Source organism: Cyprinus carpio, chromosome B11, assembly GCF_018340385.1.
Source record: "Cyprinus carpio isolate SPL01 chromosome B11, ASM1834038v1, whole genome shotgun sequence".
In the NCBI taxonomy this organism is placed as follows: Eukaryota; Metazoa; Chordata; class Actinopteri; order Cypriniformes; family Cyprinidae; genus Cyprinus; species Cyprinus carpio.
In genome coordinates this window covers 21,877,095-21,892,767 of record NC_056607.1, presented here as the reverse complement: position 1 = coordinate 21,892,767, position 15,673 = coordinate 21,877,095, and the positions used below count along the sequence as shown (strand labels likewise).

The 15,673-nt window shown below is 36.3% G+C and overlaps 2 protein-coding genes across 2 annotated transcripts; both read right to left on the bottom strand.

Moving 5' to 3' along the window:
• Window positions 1-2,396: 2,396 nt before the first annotated feature.
• LOC109054778 (C-C motif chemokine 21b-like) lies at window positions 2,397-6,123 on the bottom strand. The gene is made up of 5 exons (XM_019072007.2): window positions 4,658-6,123; window positions 4,177-4,306; window positions 3,713-3,860; window positions 3,591-3,623; window positions 2,397-2,784 (listed from the first exon to the last, which is right to left on the bottom strand). The coding sequence occupies exons 1-5, from the start codon at window positions 4,716-4,718 to the stop codon at window positions 2,776-2,778; spliced, it is 381 nt and encodes a 126-aa protein (XP_018927552.1). The 5' UTR covers window positions 4,719-6,123; the 3' UTR covers window positions 2,397-2,775.
• A 3,308-nt stretch (window positions 6,124-9,431) lies between these two features.
• On the bottom strand, window positions 9,432-13,127 carry LOC109054770 (DNA polymerase epsilon subunit 4-like). The gene is made up of 4 exons (XM_019072002.2): window positions 12,737-13,127; window positions 10,448-10,532; window positions 10,314-10,355; window positions 9,432-9,693 (listed from the first exon to the last, which is right to left on the bottom strand). The coding sequence occupies exons 1-4, from the start codon at window positions 12,977-12,979 to the stop codon at window positions 9,680-9,682; spliced, it is 384 nt and encodes a 127-aa protein (XP_018927547.1). The 5' UTR covers window positions 12,980-13,127; the 3' UTR covers window positions 9,432-9,679.
• Window positions 13,128-15,673: the final 2,546 nt, after the last annotated feature.

Below are 15,673 nucleotides of genomic sequence, written 5' to 3'. Positions count from 1 at the left end.
AATTCCTACAAATTTGCCACCTCATAAAATAAGTAAGATTTTTCACAAAACGTACAAATTCATACGAACAAGCTCATATGAATTCATATGAATTAGCCACCTTGTAAAATATGTATTTGCTGTGAGATCGGGTTGGATTTGTGGTTTTATCCACCAGTATTTTTATTTACTTTGAGACAAATCACATCCAAGGCACAGTAGCACCCAATTAAAACAACACTATGCTAGTTTTATAGTGCTGATTTGAGACTGTTAAAAACATCAAGATCTTTGTAAACTGTTTAAAGTATAAATATGGTTTTAGAGTCGGCTGATGTCGTTAAACCTGCATTATTACTTAATGCTGTATTACCTCATACACACAATGCCAAACTCATAGATGATACATGTAGAGATAAAGGGAACATTTTTGAGTTACTTTGATGTTCTTATTGTGGTTTCGTTATCTAGGTTGATGATGTTAATTTTGTAGATGTTTATATGATATTGAATGATACTGTAATCATTTATTTATATTACGTAAAGGTTTTTTGATGAATTTAGCTTTTGCCTTACTGTTTCATGATGGACTGTGAAGTACATACGTATAATTCCTCCCTTAAAGGGACAGTTCATCCAAAAATGAAAATTCTGTCATCATTTAATCACCCTCCACTTGTTCCAAGCCTGAATGAGTTTCTGTCTTCTGTTGAACACAAAAGAAGATAATCTGATTCTGAAGAATGTTTTTAATCAGAAGTCAGTGCTAGCCATTGACTTCCATGGTATGAAAAAAAATACTATGGAACTCAATGGTTACCGTCAATTGTTTGGTAAATGATGACAAAATTGTAATTTTTGGGTGAACTGTCCCTTTAAGAATGGCTTTTATTAAAGGGATACTCCACCCCAAAATTAAAATTTTCACAAAAATAACGACTTTATTCAACAATTCCTTTGTCAACAGTCTCCTTTGTGTCTCTCCATATCACCGTATGCTGCGTATGCTCTTCTGTATCATCCGAGCCACAAGGATGCGCTGTTTCTATGCGGATGAAACAGAAGAGCATATGCAGCATACTGTGATATGGAGAGAGACAGAGGAGACTGCTGACAAAGGAATTGTTGAATAAAGTCATTATTTTTGTTTTCTTTGCTTACAAAAAGTGTTCCCGTCACATCATATAACCCAGATTGCATGTCTGATGGCAGATGGAGTATTCTGATGACGACTTTCATACCTTTCATGGACCTTGACACTGTTATTTACTTTGCAGTCTATGGGACAGTCACAGGCCTCACAGTTTTGGCCTTCACAGTTTTTCATCCAAAATATCTTAAATTGTGTTTAAGACGAACAAAGCTTTTATGGGTTTGGAACGACATGGGGGTAAGTGATTAATGACAAAATTTTCATTTTGGGGTGGATTATCCCTTTAACATTATTTCTTTGGATTAATTCTTGATAGCACACATCAGCAGGATGTAAAGTTTTGGTGAAGAGTGGTTTATGAAGAATAAGATTTTTGTTTTGTGGTGGAATATGACTGATTATTCTAGCGTGTTCTAGTTCTCCAGCCAGATTGTGTTGTGCTTTGCTGGTTGTTTTAAGTACTTTTTAAGATCTGTTTTCCAGTTTTATAAATATCCTCAGATTGTGCTGCCCGTATTGCACCTGTGTGTTTGTATGCAATACTTGAATCTACAGTCTCCAAAGGTCCCATATCAGTATTAGGATAATGGATTTACTTCACAATCCTCTCTCTTAAGTTTGGATTCACAGTATATACTTTTAGTAGAGATTGCTTTTAAATGCAGACTATGTGAAAATGGTGTAATGTTGTTTAATATTTCTTATTTATGAGTATTTATATGGTACCATTTTGTACTGAACTGTTGTACTTATTGTTTAGGAGTTTGCCTTTTTGTGTTAATGGTCTAGTGTGGGCATCTATTTGACTTTAATTATTTGGTAATTTTATTTCTGGAAGGTGTTAAGATGAATAAATGTCTCAGGAATAAAATTACTCAGTTTACAATGTTCTCTTGTTGAAAAACCACATCACACTGTTGCCGAACAACAGCATATCAACAAAACAGCATCCTCTAGTGGTGTGTACTGTGTAATGGATTATAGGAAAAATAATAGCGATTTATTAATTACAGAAAAATATTTTGAATATTGCACATGTACATTGTCAGTAAATAATGTTGTGTTGTGCAGTGATTTTTACTATATTTTGCACTGATGCAGAGATGCTGGAAACTTATTATTTATAGAATTATCATCATAATATAATTATTTTTGAAACACAAGTCTAATCTAATATCTCAATATTTGAATATGCTAATGTTGTCAAAGAAAACCCCTGGGGGAAAGTTACTAGTCTGTTTTAATACAAACAAAACCATACTCACTATTTTCATTTATTTTTATATATAAAAATTAGTTGTGTTTTAACATACACAAGATAATCTGTAATTGCACTATAAATTGATCGAGAACAGTGATACCATCTTATTGGACTCTATAGAAGAGCTTGTATAAGTTATAGAGACTATACATAGCTGCAGAGATTATAAACAACCTTTAACAAGTCTCAGAGAAGAATACTTTGGCATATAGATTAACAGTCATTTGAGAGGGCATCTAAATATCACAATATATCTGGATAACATACTGTTTGGTAGTGAATGCTATGAGTCTACATGTATTTTCTTATGAGAACATATAAGAAAACAGTGACACACACGAGAAGGCTGGAGTTTCATGAATCACCTGTTCTCCTTCAACATTCACTTGGTCTAAAAGGAAAGAAAACAACTGTGATTATTTCAGGCTATTCACAAAGATTACAAAGACATGTAAGTATAACATAACACAAGTAGACTAGCATCTAGATTTTAAAATTTGGTTCAAAGCAGAAAAGGGAAAATGTGAAAAAAAGGGACAGTGGTACAGAAAAATAATTAATCTCATGAAGCTTTACGAATTGTGTTAATGAATCAGAAACTGGTATGATATAAAACTGTTAACTATAAGTTCTTAATTATTAATAGCCTATGGAACACCATATGTTCGAGGTGTATTGCAAAATACAGCATATAAAATATATAGAAATCTAAGATGATTGAAATTGAAATTGACATTTTTTATTTTAACCATATCGGATAATATTGGAAATATATTGGGGCTTGAGTAGTCTTGAATTTTATATTGGACATTACATATATAGGCCAAGCCATATATTGATCAGAAATATTTATATATATCCTTGCATTCCTATTTCTAACTCGTCATGGGATTGGATGGTTGAAATTTCTGTTTCCATGGTAACAGCGACTTCACTGATTGGATGATGTCTCGTCAGGATTATAGTAGTGTAGTTCTTCACTGGGAACTTACCAAATTAAACAATTTTGTTAAATGTTAAGTTAAAATCATATTGATTGTGCCTGTATACAGAATCATATAACATTCCTTAACCTCTGAGCTTACGGTAGGTCTGTCGGGTTGATATTGCTATATATCAGTTTATCGAAGGAAAAAAAAAAGAATGGGATTTTTACTTCCAGAACTGTTGCACTGAAATGGCATCCTGCTGATTTACCTTGTTCATCTTTTGGGAGTTAACAACAGCGACCTGTCAATAAAGAGAAAATGACACTTCAAGACACTCCATTTTTGGACACAGATGGTGCTGTTACTTCCTTAAATCCACGCAGATCTTACCTCCGACATGACGGGCAGATTCATATGCGGATGTAGCCACATGGTCCTGTGGGCTTTGGCTCCCAGCCTCTGGTTCAGTTTCCGTAGTAACCTCTTCACCTTCTTGTCCCTTGGATCAGCGCACTTCACCACCTTTTTGGTGTACAATCTGTCATGATTGAAACAAGTGAGAACATGAGCGCCAAGATCTCGAGAGCTCCCTCCAAAACCTCTCTCTTTACATACAGCAAATCCCAAATCTCTTCATCTGCTACGCTTCAAGTCAGCGCAGGCCAAATTGGCTTCGGTAAAGAAACAGTTTGGGCATTGTCCACTCAGCCTGAGTGCATTCTTTTTCTATACTTGCCTGACAATTACCGCTCTCAGTAATAAAAATCTGACCTGCTTAGACAGCAATGCCTGTGAGCTTTAATAGGGAATATTTTCCATGTCTGTGATTGCTCCAGGATGCCTGGAATACTTGCATGATGGCTCTTATGCTGCAATCCGGTCCCTCCGTCTGCATCTCATACCTCAGGACGTCTTTGGTCCGGACTTTGTCGTAAGAGTACTGCATGCAGCACTGAACATCTCGCTGCATTTGCACACCCTTCCCTGGCATAGACAGAAATCACAAACCAGCAGCAGAATTCAACACCGAATAACACCTGGAACCCATCTTTAAGTATGGTAAACTGTGCGCATCAACTGGCTTTCTCAACAGTTTGCAGAGGAAATCATGTGTCGTAATCAAATTTGGACTCCTTTTTGGAGCTTCCTGTGCCTCCCATCATGCTTTAACACACCTCATATCTTCAGACATGCGTGAAAACTCCCTCCAGCATCCGAAGCTCCTGAACCGGTCTGGCTATCACAGCATTACGCTTCTCTCCCTCCCACCCAGATCTGGTCCCAACCGCCCCGTTCCAACATCGCAATCAGATGTGAGAGAGAGTTTCACCTTACCTTCCAGGCAGCCGAAGAGGACGGCCGAGAGGAAGAGGATGGAGACAGTCTGCAGGAACATGATGGAACCTCAGAGGGATTTTTTCCTCCGTGCTGCCTGCTGTCCTCTTGTGCTGTTTTTATTTCTCTCCTCTCTCCCTCCCTTCCCCTATTTTTTCTCTCACGCGGTAACACACCCACAATCTCCCTCGCTCCCCCTCTCGTGTGCTGTTTTCACAGTCGTAGCATCTCCCCTCACTGTTGAGAAATGCACAACTCTCTTCAATTAACACGTTGAGCTGTGTGAGCACTGGTGAGACGCGTATCATACTCACTAAAATTTCGAGCCCATTGTCCATGTTTGCTTGAGAATTTACAACTGCAAAGCTCTTAATAATTAAGAAATACAAACCGAATTCTTCCGATATTTGAAGAAATTAGATTAAAAACAGCAGTCCACAATGATATATGGGTCTGACGTCGAATGCTGAAGAGAAGGAAACACTTTACTTTGAAATGCCCAACTTTTTGAAAACTTCTGATTTATTGCAGTCAAAAATTTTGGAGCAGGATGAAAGACAGTCCTGATGTCTGACTTGCAGGGAGGAGTGTGAGAAAACATTTGAACGAACAAAACATCAGGATTCAATATGGATACTCATGTGCAGACATTTAGAGCCCGTCCTCATGTCGAGTTCTTGAGTTTTGGAACTTTATGGTTTTGGCATACCTGGGATCATTAGATCGAAAATATGCCATCTGCGTGTCCAAGATGGGTGTATAAGGTGTGCAAGAATTCAGCTGCGAAAACATACCCAGACCTTGACCTCACTCGCATCCATGGGCCAGTTGTCTTGCCTGATTTTTCGTTGGCAATTAAGGTATCACACCGAAGAAAACATGCCAGCTGCTGCTCAAAGAAACCTCTGATCATTTTGTGAACCAAGGACAAGTTTTTTGCATTTACTTAAGTACTCCAAGTGGGAAAAAAATTGAGGACTGAGAGGTGGCAAGTTTGAACCATTGCCCATGAGCCAGAAAGCTAACTCCAGTGTTTGTCCACATGCGCAGTCCTTGTCAGATAATGGGTTTGTTAACTGAAAACACCTGCATTATCCTAGGTTATTGATTCGTAATATTCAGATTCTGTAAATTCAGAATATATCAAACTTATGGAAGCCGTTTTAATTATGCTACTTAATTAATGCAACTTATAACGGAAATAAGTGTTGTGATGTTGCATAACTTTGTCAAAACAATGCCACAACAAATGCAAAATGTTATCAATGCTAAAGACAGTCCAACAAATTAGAGTGTGCAACTTTTTTTGGACAGGCAGTGTAAAGTCAACTCTAGCACACCCCAAAGACCTTCATAGGGGTTAACATCAGGACTCTGTGGTGAGCAGTATTTCATAGTCTGAGCCTGATGAATCTTTGTTTTGCATGGATATGTACATAGGTATGTCTTCCAGCATGGTTGTTTAAGAAATGAAAAGCTACACACTGCATTAGATAGGATTAAAAGAATTGTTGCAAAATACTAGAAACATAATAATCACGGCAAATAATAATGCAATTCTAAAATATGAAAGTGCCCCTATTATGTTTTTTTTTAAATGACCTTTAATGTAGTGTATAACAAAGCTCTAAGTGAATGAAAACATCCTGCAAAGTTTTAAACATGAAAGTACACCGTGTATAAAGGTCTCTCAAAAGAAAGAGTCGACTCTGAGTCATTGAAACGAGCCATTTTTAAAACGAATCCCAAGCCATTTCATGTTGACGTAAACATGACACATTGGCATATTCCCCGCCCACTTTTGGTCTTTTCGCGTTAAGGCCCATTCACACCAAGAACGATAACTATAAAGATAACTATAAAGATAACAGTATTATTATTATCGTCTGTTTATTCTAAGCACAGGCGAGTCTGCCGCTTTAAATTCTCGAGATCATTATAGCAGGATGGATTCTGATTGGCTGTCAATGTTTTGTCGCTCATCAGCTGAAAAAAAAAAAAAAATTCTGAAAGTGATTTTAACAATATTGTTTCTCTGTGACTTTATCATTATAGTTGTGGTGTGATGTTTGCTATTCTTAAATATTGAGAACAATTTATAGAACCATATCTTTATCGTTATCTTTATAGTTATCGTTTTTGGTGTGAACGGGCCTTTAGTCTGAATGAAAACGCAAATTCATTCTTTGCCATGAGGTGATGCTTTTGGAGCTGTAAAAATAGTAGTTTCCCCGGTAACACTGTGCAAAGCAGCACTGTGCTCACAAACGCTGCTTTATCAGGCATTACAGGCATGGTGACATGAAAATGAGACCAATCGGACCAATCACCGCAGATTAGCATCACCAAAGGAGGAGTTTGGAAAAATGAATCATGGAGCGAATCGTTTGGGAGTCGTTGAGCAATTAAGGTAAAAAATAAATGCACATTATAAGACAATGACCTTGCATGTACAGTATGTCAACCTGTTGTTGGGGACTCCCAAAACCAAAATATGAACCTTTCATTACTCATAATAGGGGCGCTTTAAGAATTTGCTAATTTATATCCAGAATGTGACTTTCTTTTTTGCCAAAGCAGTGTCATTTTATGTATATTCTAAAAGTGGTCTTTACTTAAGCTAAACTCGCCCACAATGCAGAGACGTGGCTATGAAGTTGTTCTAAATGCTTTAGCAGGTTTCAATGTGAATACTAAGTTGTTCTGGCTCTAATCAAAAGAGCCAAAAAGGCATTCTGGTCTGCTTTTATGGATTACCAACTACACACAAATGAATCCCCTTTTCTCAAAAGCCTTACAATTTGCGGTGTTAATGTAGAACAAACAATGAAGAACATGCAATGTGAATATTTAATACTTCAGGTTAAGGGGTTTATTCAAATTTGTAACCCTTAATGTGAGCAGTAGCGATACTGCTGAACACTAATTAACTTTTAGCTCTCCATAGAACAAAGATCTCGAAGTTTGCAGCTGATGAGTTCAGTCCCTCTGCAGTACAGCATCCTTCTGTTAACTTATCATTGAAGCACAGTACAAAAGACCACACATCCACACGAAAACTATGCAAAGAATTCTCAGCATGTATACTAGAGTTCTTCATCACGGTCTTAAAATTCTCATGTAATGACTCGCATACTTGCTCGTCTTCATCTAAAATTAATTAACTTTATGTCCTGGATCAAGACAGAAAGCCAACTAAACTAACATAAAATATTGGTTTTCAATTTTTTGGCAATGTTTTTATTTCTGCTGGATCGACAGCATCTCTCTCACTGCGAGACCACCAGAACTATCCATTCAAGGCAGACTGTTTTCCCCTGGGGACATGCTTTAGTTAAATCTCAGGAAAGACACAGGCTATGCTGCGATGATCGTGCGCACTCTGCTCAGTTCCTCATGACCTGGTGATTCATAAAAATCGTTGGAATGTAAAATCTTGTCTTTAAGCTCCATGCCTGAAGACAAAGTCCTAGATATTTAAAGGGCAAACAATGATACCCATCTCATCCTGGATATTGAGGTAGACTGGCAGTCTGATTATGGAATAGCCTCAGACGGCGCACTCCGTATAGTCCTTTCACTGACTGTTTGATGCATGTTGAACACAAACCTGCAAAGCACTTGCTAAAATCACAAGCTTCAGTCAGATTTCATTCTACACAACTACCATTTACTGTACATATGGTGGCTATGGACTTTTATTCTTACTGGTTTGACCAGAGTCTACAAGACAGTAGGGTGTCCTGTTTGTCATTTTAGGTTTCAAAAGTGTGCCAAACTGACACAAAAGTAGACAGTTCTTGAAATGAATAGTTTTTGCAGTAAGGAAAGGCCTTTCAAATAAGAACTAATCATAGTTTGTCAGGTTAGTGCCATCAAATATATTGTGGTTTATTTCCTGACTGTTAAATAATCGTTAATAATTTATTTTTAGATGGACGTACATTTTCAACAATTCTACATGCATTTCACTTTTCTACAATTATTAACAGAGAAGCCATAATTTAAATGTTTCCATTTCCAATCATTATAAAATGATCAACCAGATTAATGGCATGTAAAAACAAAAACTGTCGTTGGTTCCTCACATGATCTTTTCCAGTTAAGCCCGAGACACACTGCATGATTTCAGCAATCCTATAAGATCACTGCATATCAAACTGTGTGACATGGATCTTATAAACTTGGGTACGACTTGCATGTAGACTACAAAGATGACACCTAGTAGGCTAGACTCGTAGGCTATGATGCACATTTCTATAGAAGAATAAAACGTCATCAGCATGCGCTAGTGTTAAACAAAAAGAGCATAACGAATCACACTTTAGCAGTGAAAAAAGTGGAAGTGGCCAAAGAGAAAGGGATAAGACCTTGAGGTAAGCAGTTTTATGTTTTAGCCATGTAGCATTTTATTGGCCTGTCAGTAGACGTAGGTCGTAGCAGCACTGTACGAAGATCACGCTGAATTTCTGACACTCTCAGAAAATGATCACAGACTATCTTTGTTTGCAAGACCAATCTAATCTTTGAACCTCTCTCACTGTACGACATATGACCACTGATTAGGACCCACGATCACAGAAATCATCTGGGACAGCCGAAAATCATGCAGCGTGTCTCTGACTATATAATAATAAATATAGTAAATTATTCATAATTCAGAATAATCTGCAGACCAGATTTACTGCTAATAATCAAAAGTTTGAAACACTTAAAGAAGCACAAATTCACACATATCAGTTTAGCCCTCTTGCACAATGAACACACAACACTCTTTAGAAAAAGATAAAAGAACTTCACTTTATTCAAACATTCAACATTGTTGTAAGAAGTTTAGTGAAAAATACAATTGGCACTTTACAACCTTGACAACTGTACAATTTTATCAAACTACTCAAGCATTATCAACATCACAATGAAAAATGACCTGTTCCAGTGATCTTTCCTCTCTTTTGAGTTCTCAAATCTGAAATGAAACTTCAGAACTTGTTGATAGTCTTTACATTCAAATTTTTGCACCAGTCAGTCCAGGGTACCTACACAAGAGTGACACAGAAAGCAAACAGCTGAATTTAAAGATATAACCTTTCTTTACACATGGATGAGTTGCTTCATTCTACCAAAGTTTGGTTCTATTCCCCTTCACAGGTCATATGTCACATTGTAATTTTGGGTCTAGACTGTGGCAAGTTTGCATCATCAGCCCAAGTAACTCTAGTTTTAACTGTTTACCATTGTTACTATTGATTTAAGACAAGAACCTTCAGCAATTACGAAAAGATTGCATTCATACTGTGAACCATTATATGAACTGTACCCAGACCACTTTTGCGAGTAGATTCAATGCAGGTTACTTCTGGCCTTTTACAAAAACCAAGTGAACCAAACTCTCGACAACAAAGCAGAATATCTTTATTGAAACAGCCATGTTATTACTAACTGCCTTCATTTCTAAATTCCTAGAATCAAAGGTCTTCGTGGTCACATATAATCTGACTCCATGGCAGAATATTGTTTTGTTTTAGGCTTACAGTTCTTGGAAAGTGAGGTTTGAAGGGAGGAAAGAAATATAGGCAATCAGAATGATCCATAAAACACTCTCCCACTCCTTTAGACCATTTCCAGCAGGAAATAACGTTAAATATGACTCCCTTACCTTCCAAAAACGCAAACTCATCTATTGCTTCAATAGCATTGTCTGCCAAAAGAGAAAAAGCACCAGTTATTACAGCATCAATGTTTTAGTTAAAATTCTATTCAAACCATTTTAGAATTTACCGTATAACTTACCCAAGTCTTTGCGTTGAAGGGTTTTTCTCTTTCCCTGTTGTGCATAAACAAGAGCGTCCTTGGCGATCATTTCAACAAAAAGCTCCTGCGGGCAGAAGAAGAATTAGTACCATTTTGTTAACCAAGATGTATTCTTCTTGAATGTTCCAAGTGTATAGGTGGGGCCACCCATAAATTTTGTCCTTGGCCCCATCAAAGTTTATATATCAATAAATCTGCCCTAGTTGGAACTGGAATTCAGAATATCCAGACAGACAAGCACTGTATCCATGAACGTGACAAGCCTAGACGCTCGTATTAAAATGTTTTAACAAATCTCCTCCTTCTCTCTCATATTATACATAATATTTGTGTCATAGGAGCAGTCAAAATTTTTCTGGCACTGTGAGAACTTAATCTGAATTTTAAATGCTGAGGCAATTACAGACAATTGCCTGTTAATGAGCATGTCATTGGTGTCAGTGATTGGTTATTAATATTTAGTCATATTACATTTGTTCATGGAATGTTGTTTAAATGTGACCTGAGACTGTCTTACAAGGAAATACATTTTACAACCAGAAACAAACCAGACAAACAAATCCACAGATAGATAGATGATAGATAGATAGATAGACAGTGGCAGACAGAACTAAAACCCAAATGACAATTTTACCTTGCTTGATCTCGTACATCCATTTTTATGCCCTAAAAGCATTTCTGTAATTTATTATGTATTGCTATTGCAAATTTTGCTGGTTTGTCATCAAGATCATGTAATTTAGCTGGCTAACATACAAATGGTTTTGTTGAAATTGCAAAAAGTTACGAACTGTCACCTTTTCTCTTTTAATTTGTTGTCCTGTTTCTCTATCAAATATTTTAGTAATCATCATAAATGACCATTTTGAAATCGGTCATTGCGTTACCAAGGAAATGGTTCTTTAAAATATTTTGGCGGTCTCCTCCCCCTTAGCGTGTCATCACAAAATGCATTACGGTCTTTTAAAATCAAACTTTTTATAATCTTGACATAAAACATATCATTGGAAAGGTCTGAGTATAAGGATTCCATATTTTGTGATAGACATTATATTGACAGAGAAATCTAGACATTAAAAATTAAAAAAACTAAGTGGAGTTTTAATGGCCTGGTGGCTGTTTGTGGTATAATGCCCTAAATAAAATCTCACAGAAACCTCATTTTTCATATCAACTTCAAAGTTGGAACATAACTGATTTAGACACAAGGCATTACTTTTTTTTTCTTTTTTAGCAATTTTAGAGTAAAACCTGTTATGTAAAATACTTATTTTATATTAAATATGATAAAAATTGTACAGTCATTTTTCTTTACAGTAAATTTCAACTTCTATAGCTTTTTGATATTTAAATTTTTTGAAACAATTCCACTTCCTATTTTTAAAAATGGGGGGTGACAATTAAGGGGTTAATTAAAAAAAAAGTACAAACAATCAGTAATGTAGAAGTATTTATAAATTCACAGAGTAATATTTTGCCTGTTCACTTTCAACAAAAAATGTCCTGATAATCACCCCACGTCATTCAAGATGTTCATGTTTTTCTTTCTTCAGTTGCGGTTAAAAAAAAAAAAGTATATAATTATTATTTTTTTTTTTAGAAAATGGCAGATTATTTCACTATATTAGACCCTTATTCCTGGGCTGGGATCGCGTAGAGCCCTTTGAAGCTGCACAGAAACTTCAATTTGGACCTTCAACCCATTGGCCGCCATTGAAGCCCACAAGAGAAAAATCCTGGAATAGTTTCCTCAAAAATCTTAATTTCTTTGCGACTGAAGACAGACAGACATGAACATCTTTGATGAAGAGAAAAAGGCATTGGTGAGTAAATTATCAGGAAATATTTATTCTGGAAGTTATCCTTTAATTTCCAGCTTTTGATTCTTTTCCTTTTTGTAAATAAGCTAAATATAATTTATAAATATATAAATATAAATAATATAAATATAATATAGAAAAGTGGCAAAATTACAACAAATATAAACAAAACTATTTAATGAAAATATATCATTTATAGAAAATATTAAAAATACAAATAATAAACTGATGCAAGTTATCTGACATATAAAGAGTCAGGCAGAAGAGAGACAGAGAGACAGAGAGAGAGAGAGAGAGAGAGAGAGAGAGAGAGAGAGAGAGAGAGAAATTGACCTGACAGATAGATATATAAAGACAGGCATCACCGAAATAAGACGGAATAGACATGATAGACAGCAGGGAGGGGAGAGCGATGACTCCAGCACGTGTTTGTGTGTGTGTATCTCACCGTGGCTTTAGCTATGATGAACACAGACTCTTGACTGGCCAGACTCACATCCGGATCGGCTTTCATCAGAGATTTGATGCGCGACAGAGGTAGCTTGGCGAGACGGTGCTGCTGCGCGGCCGCGATGGGCCCAGCCTGCCCGGTCCCTGCGTCCTCCTCCGGCTCGGCGCCTCGGGGCTCGTCCTCAGCTCCGCCGCGGTCCAACTCAGACTCCGCGGGAGCTGCAGACTCAGTCGCCGCCATTGACGCTCTCAAAAGAACGCGTTCCAAACCGAAAGCGGAGCGTTTGATGTTCTCCCGCCAAATCTGACTGTAAACACAAGCTAGAGGCGGACGGCGGAACTGACGTCACAGCGCCGCGTCATGTTCGTGGGTCACCAACTCATTCCATTCTGTAAAGGCCTGGTAAAGTTCATTAAACAGCGCCGTTGACAAATTAAACGTTTCAAGGAAGGTTGATTTTTAACTGATTACAGATGACATGTTTCCTCAGTTCAGAGAAACTGGTTAGTGATAACAACACAGGAAGTACATTATGTAAAAACTCCACTACATCCAATAATAGGCTACTTTTTTTTTTTTATTATTATATATATTAAGGTATCAAATAAATAGGCTACTTAAGATGGGGGGTGGAGTAAAAGTTGTAATGCTTAAGGTCTGTTTTAAATCTAAAACCATTCCGTACCACACCAAAAATCGCATGCCTCATTATACCCCAGAATTCATTTTCATTGCTTTGTCATCACATAGTATTATGGTACTATTGAATACTGTGGTATTCTTTGAATAATTAGTTTTTGATGTAAATGGTAGCTATTCAGTTTGGTAAATGGGAAATAGGTCCCATTTACCAAACACTTTAAACACACTTTTACCAAATCACACACTTTTTTATTCCAGTGAAGTTTTCTTTTGTAGGTTTATTTATTTATTGTATAGTAAATGCATGAAGTGGTAAAAATGACCCATGTTGAAATTAATGTTTTTTTTTTTTTAAAAAAACAACAACAACAACTGACTTCCATAGTATGAAAAAATAAATAAATAAATTGGGACCACAAACTGTTTGGTTACTGCACCTTCTTTTGTGCTCAGCAGAAAGAAATTCCTACAGTTTTGGAACAACGTGAGGGTGATTAAATCATGAGAGAATTTTTATTCTAAGGTGAATTACTCCTTTAATGTACACACAAGTTTTAATATATCAAACATGTTTATTTCTCCCCTTTCTTTCCTTCAGTTTGACCTGCTATATGCATTCTTGGGGCAGTGATACACATTTTTCCACCATCGTATGTCCAAGAAATATGAAAATGACATTGAGAACAAGTTTTTGAAGAATTCAAGGGTTAGCAAAAAGACGTATATATGTGAGCTGTCACAAAATGGGAACCTGCCATTATACTTTTTTTTTCAGATTATTATGGGCTTTTCAGCTAATTTTTAAACAGTAAAACAACAGTAAAATAATTTTATGAAACTACAAAATTATAAAAGAAGTAAATACAGAAAAACATAGTTTTGGCCAACAGAAATTGTAATTAGTAAAGTGTAATTCAACATATAATACACATACAGTATGACCTCAATTAAAATGTGACAGCCTGCCCCAACCTGACTTCTGTGAAGAATATTTTGTCCTCACAACACAGTTTAATCATCTAGTTTAAATATTAGTTTAAAACAGTTTTGAACTTGATGTTTAAAACCACTGCTAGAAAATAGCCATTACATGTGTAACTAAACAGATCTTCCCTTTATCACATGCCGTGTTGTTACCCTCAAAATAGTATTCTTTTGCGCAGCTTCATTGGGGTGTGTTACAATGGATATTATTACATCCATCTAATTGGATTGAGCGCTGGTGATCGCTGGAGGATTGAAGACTGCAGAGTGAGAGGTTGTCGTGTTCTCTACGTCCATTCATACAGACACCGGCATGAAGGATCCACAGCTACCAGGTAAAGTATATCTTTCATGGAATAGAGTATAAGGGAGAATTCTGACATTGTTTTGAAATGCACCATCTTGTAGGGCTATGTTTTATTAGACCTGTGTTTTTTTGTGCAGTAGTTATGTGTCAAGATGCATAGATTGAATAACATATCAAAAGAGAATTCTAAATATATTTTTATTACAAGACAAATGAATTGAACCTCTATTAACTGCATATTAATGACAGTATGCATAAGATGCCGTCATTTTTTCTTTGATCTTGAATGGTATGTTTTAAATGTTTAATTGTTAATTTCAACACTTAATGCTTGCTCTTAAACACCGTTGTTTGTTAAATATGAAGGGTTTCACAGTACAGATGTGTGTCCAATAGATACATTAAGGAAATTTTGTCATTTTCTAGTTTAAATGATATCTAGGACACTTGTTTGGATTTTTTGTCAATACTGTGCAAAACATTGTATCAAAAGTAATTCATGAAAACGGTGTCATTAAGCAAAGTCCTATGCATTCCCAACTATTTGTTTTTTTTCTTGCAGCATTGATGTTTCTGATATTGTAAGTAGTTCAATGGATATCCTGTGTATTTTTAGAAGTGTGTCGAGTCTGCAACCTGTGATGCATGGTCTTAAAAAGGCTCCTAATCCACCCTTCTTAAAGACTTTCCTGTTCAGACTTACAAGCTTGATCTTGCCTCTAGTGCAGACATACTGGCCATCTGAATTTAAATAGAAAGGACACGCAGTCTGGATTAGGATTATACAAGAACATCTCTGCGACGAATGTGATATTCCTAAAGGGTATTCACCATGTCATTTCTTAATATGCTGGTGTCATGCAAGTCTTACATTTAGGGGTAGTCCTTTAATGAAAAGAATATGTGAAATTTACGGTAAAACAGTGGCAGCTGTGGTTGCAAGAACTTCATTGTAAAAAAATAAAGTAGCAACAAAATCCATGCCAGCGTTAAACAGATGC

Coding starts and splice junctions, on each gene's coding strand:
- LOC109054778 (XM_019072007.2), bottom strand. CDS start 4,718: ATGTTCCTGCAGACTGTCTCCATCCTCTTCCTCTCGGCCGTCCTCTTC. Junction 3,861..4,176: donor TGCAGCATAAGAGCCATCAT/GCAAGTATTCCA, acceptor CAATCATGACAG/ATTGTACACCAAAAAGGTGG. Junction 3,624..3,712: donor ATCTGCCCGTCATGTCGGAG/GTAAGATCTGCG, acceptor CTTTATTGACAG/GTCGCTGTTGTTAACTCCCA.
- LOC109054770 (XM_019072002.2), bottom strand. CDS start 12,979: ATGGCGGCGACTGAGTCTGCAGCTCCCGCGGAGTCTGAGTTGGACCGC. Junction 10,533..12,736: donor TCATCATAGCTAAAGCCACG/GTGAGATACACA, acceptor TTCTGCCCGCAG/GAGCTTTTTGTTGAAATGAT. Junction 10,356..10,447: donor CCTTCAACGCAAAGACTTGG/GTAAGTTATACG, acceptor CTCTTTTGGCAG/ACAATGCTATTGAAGCAATA.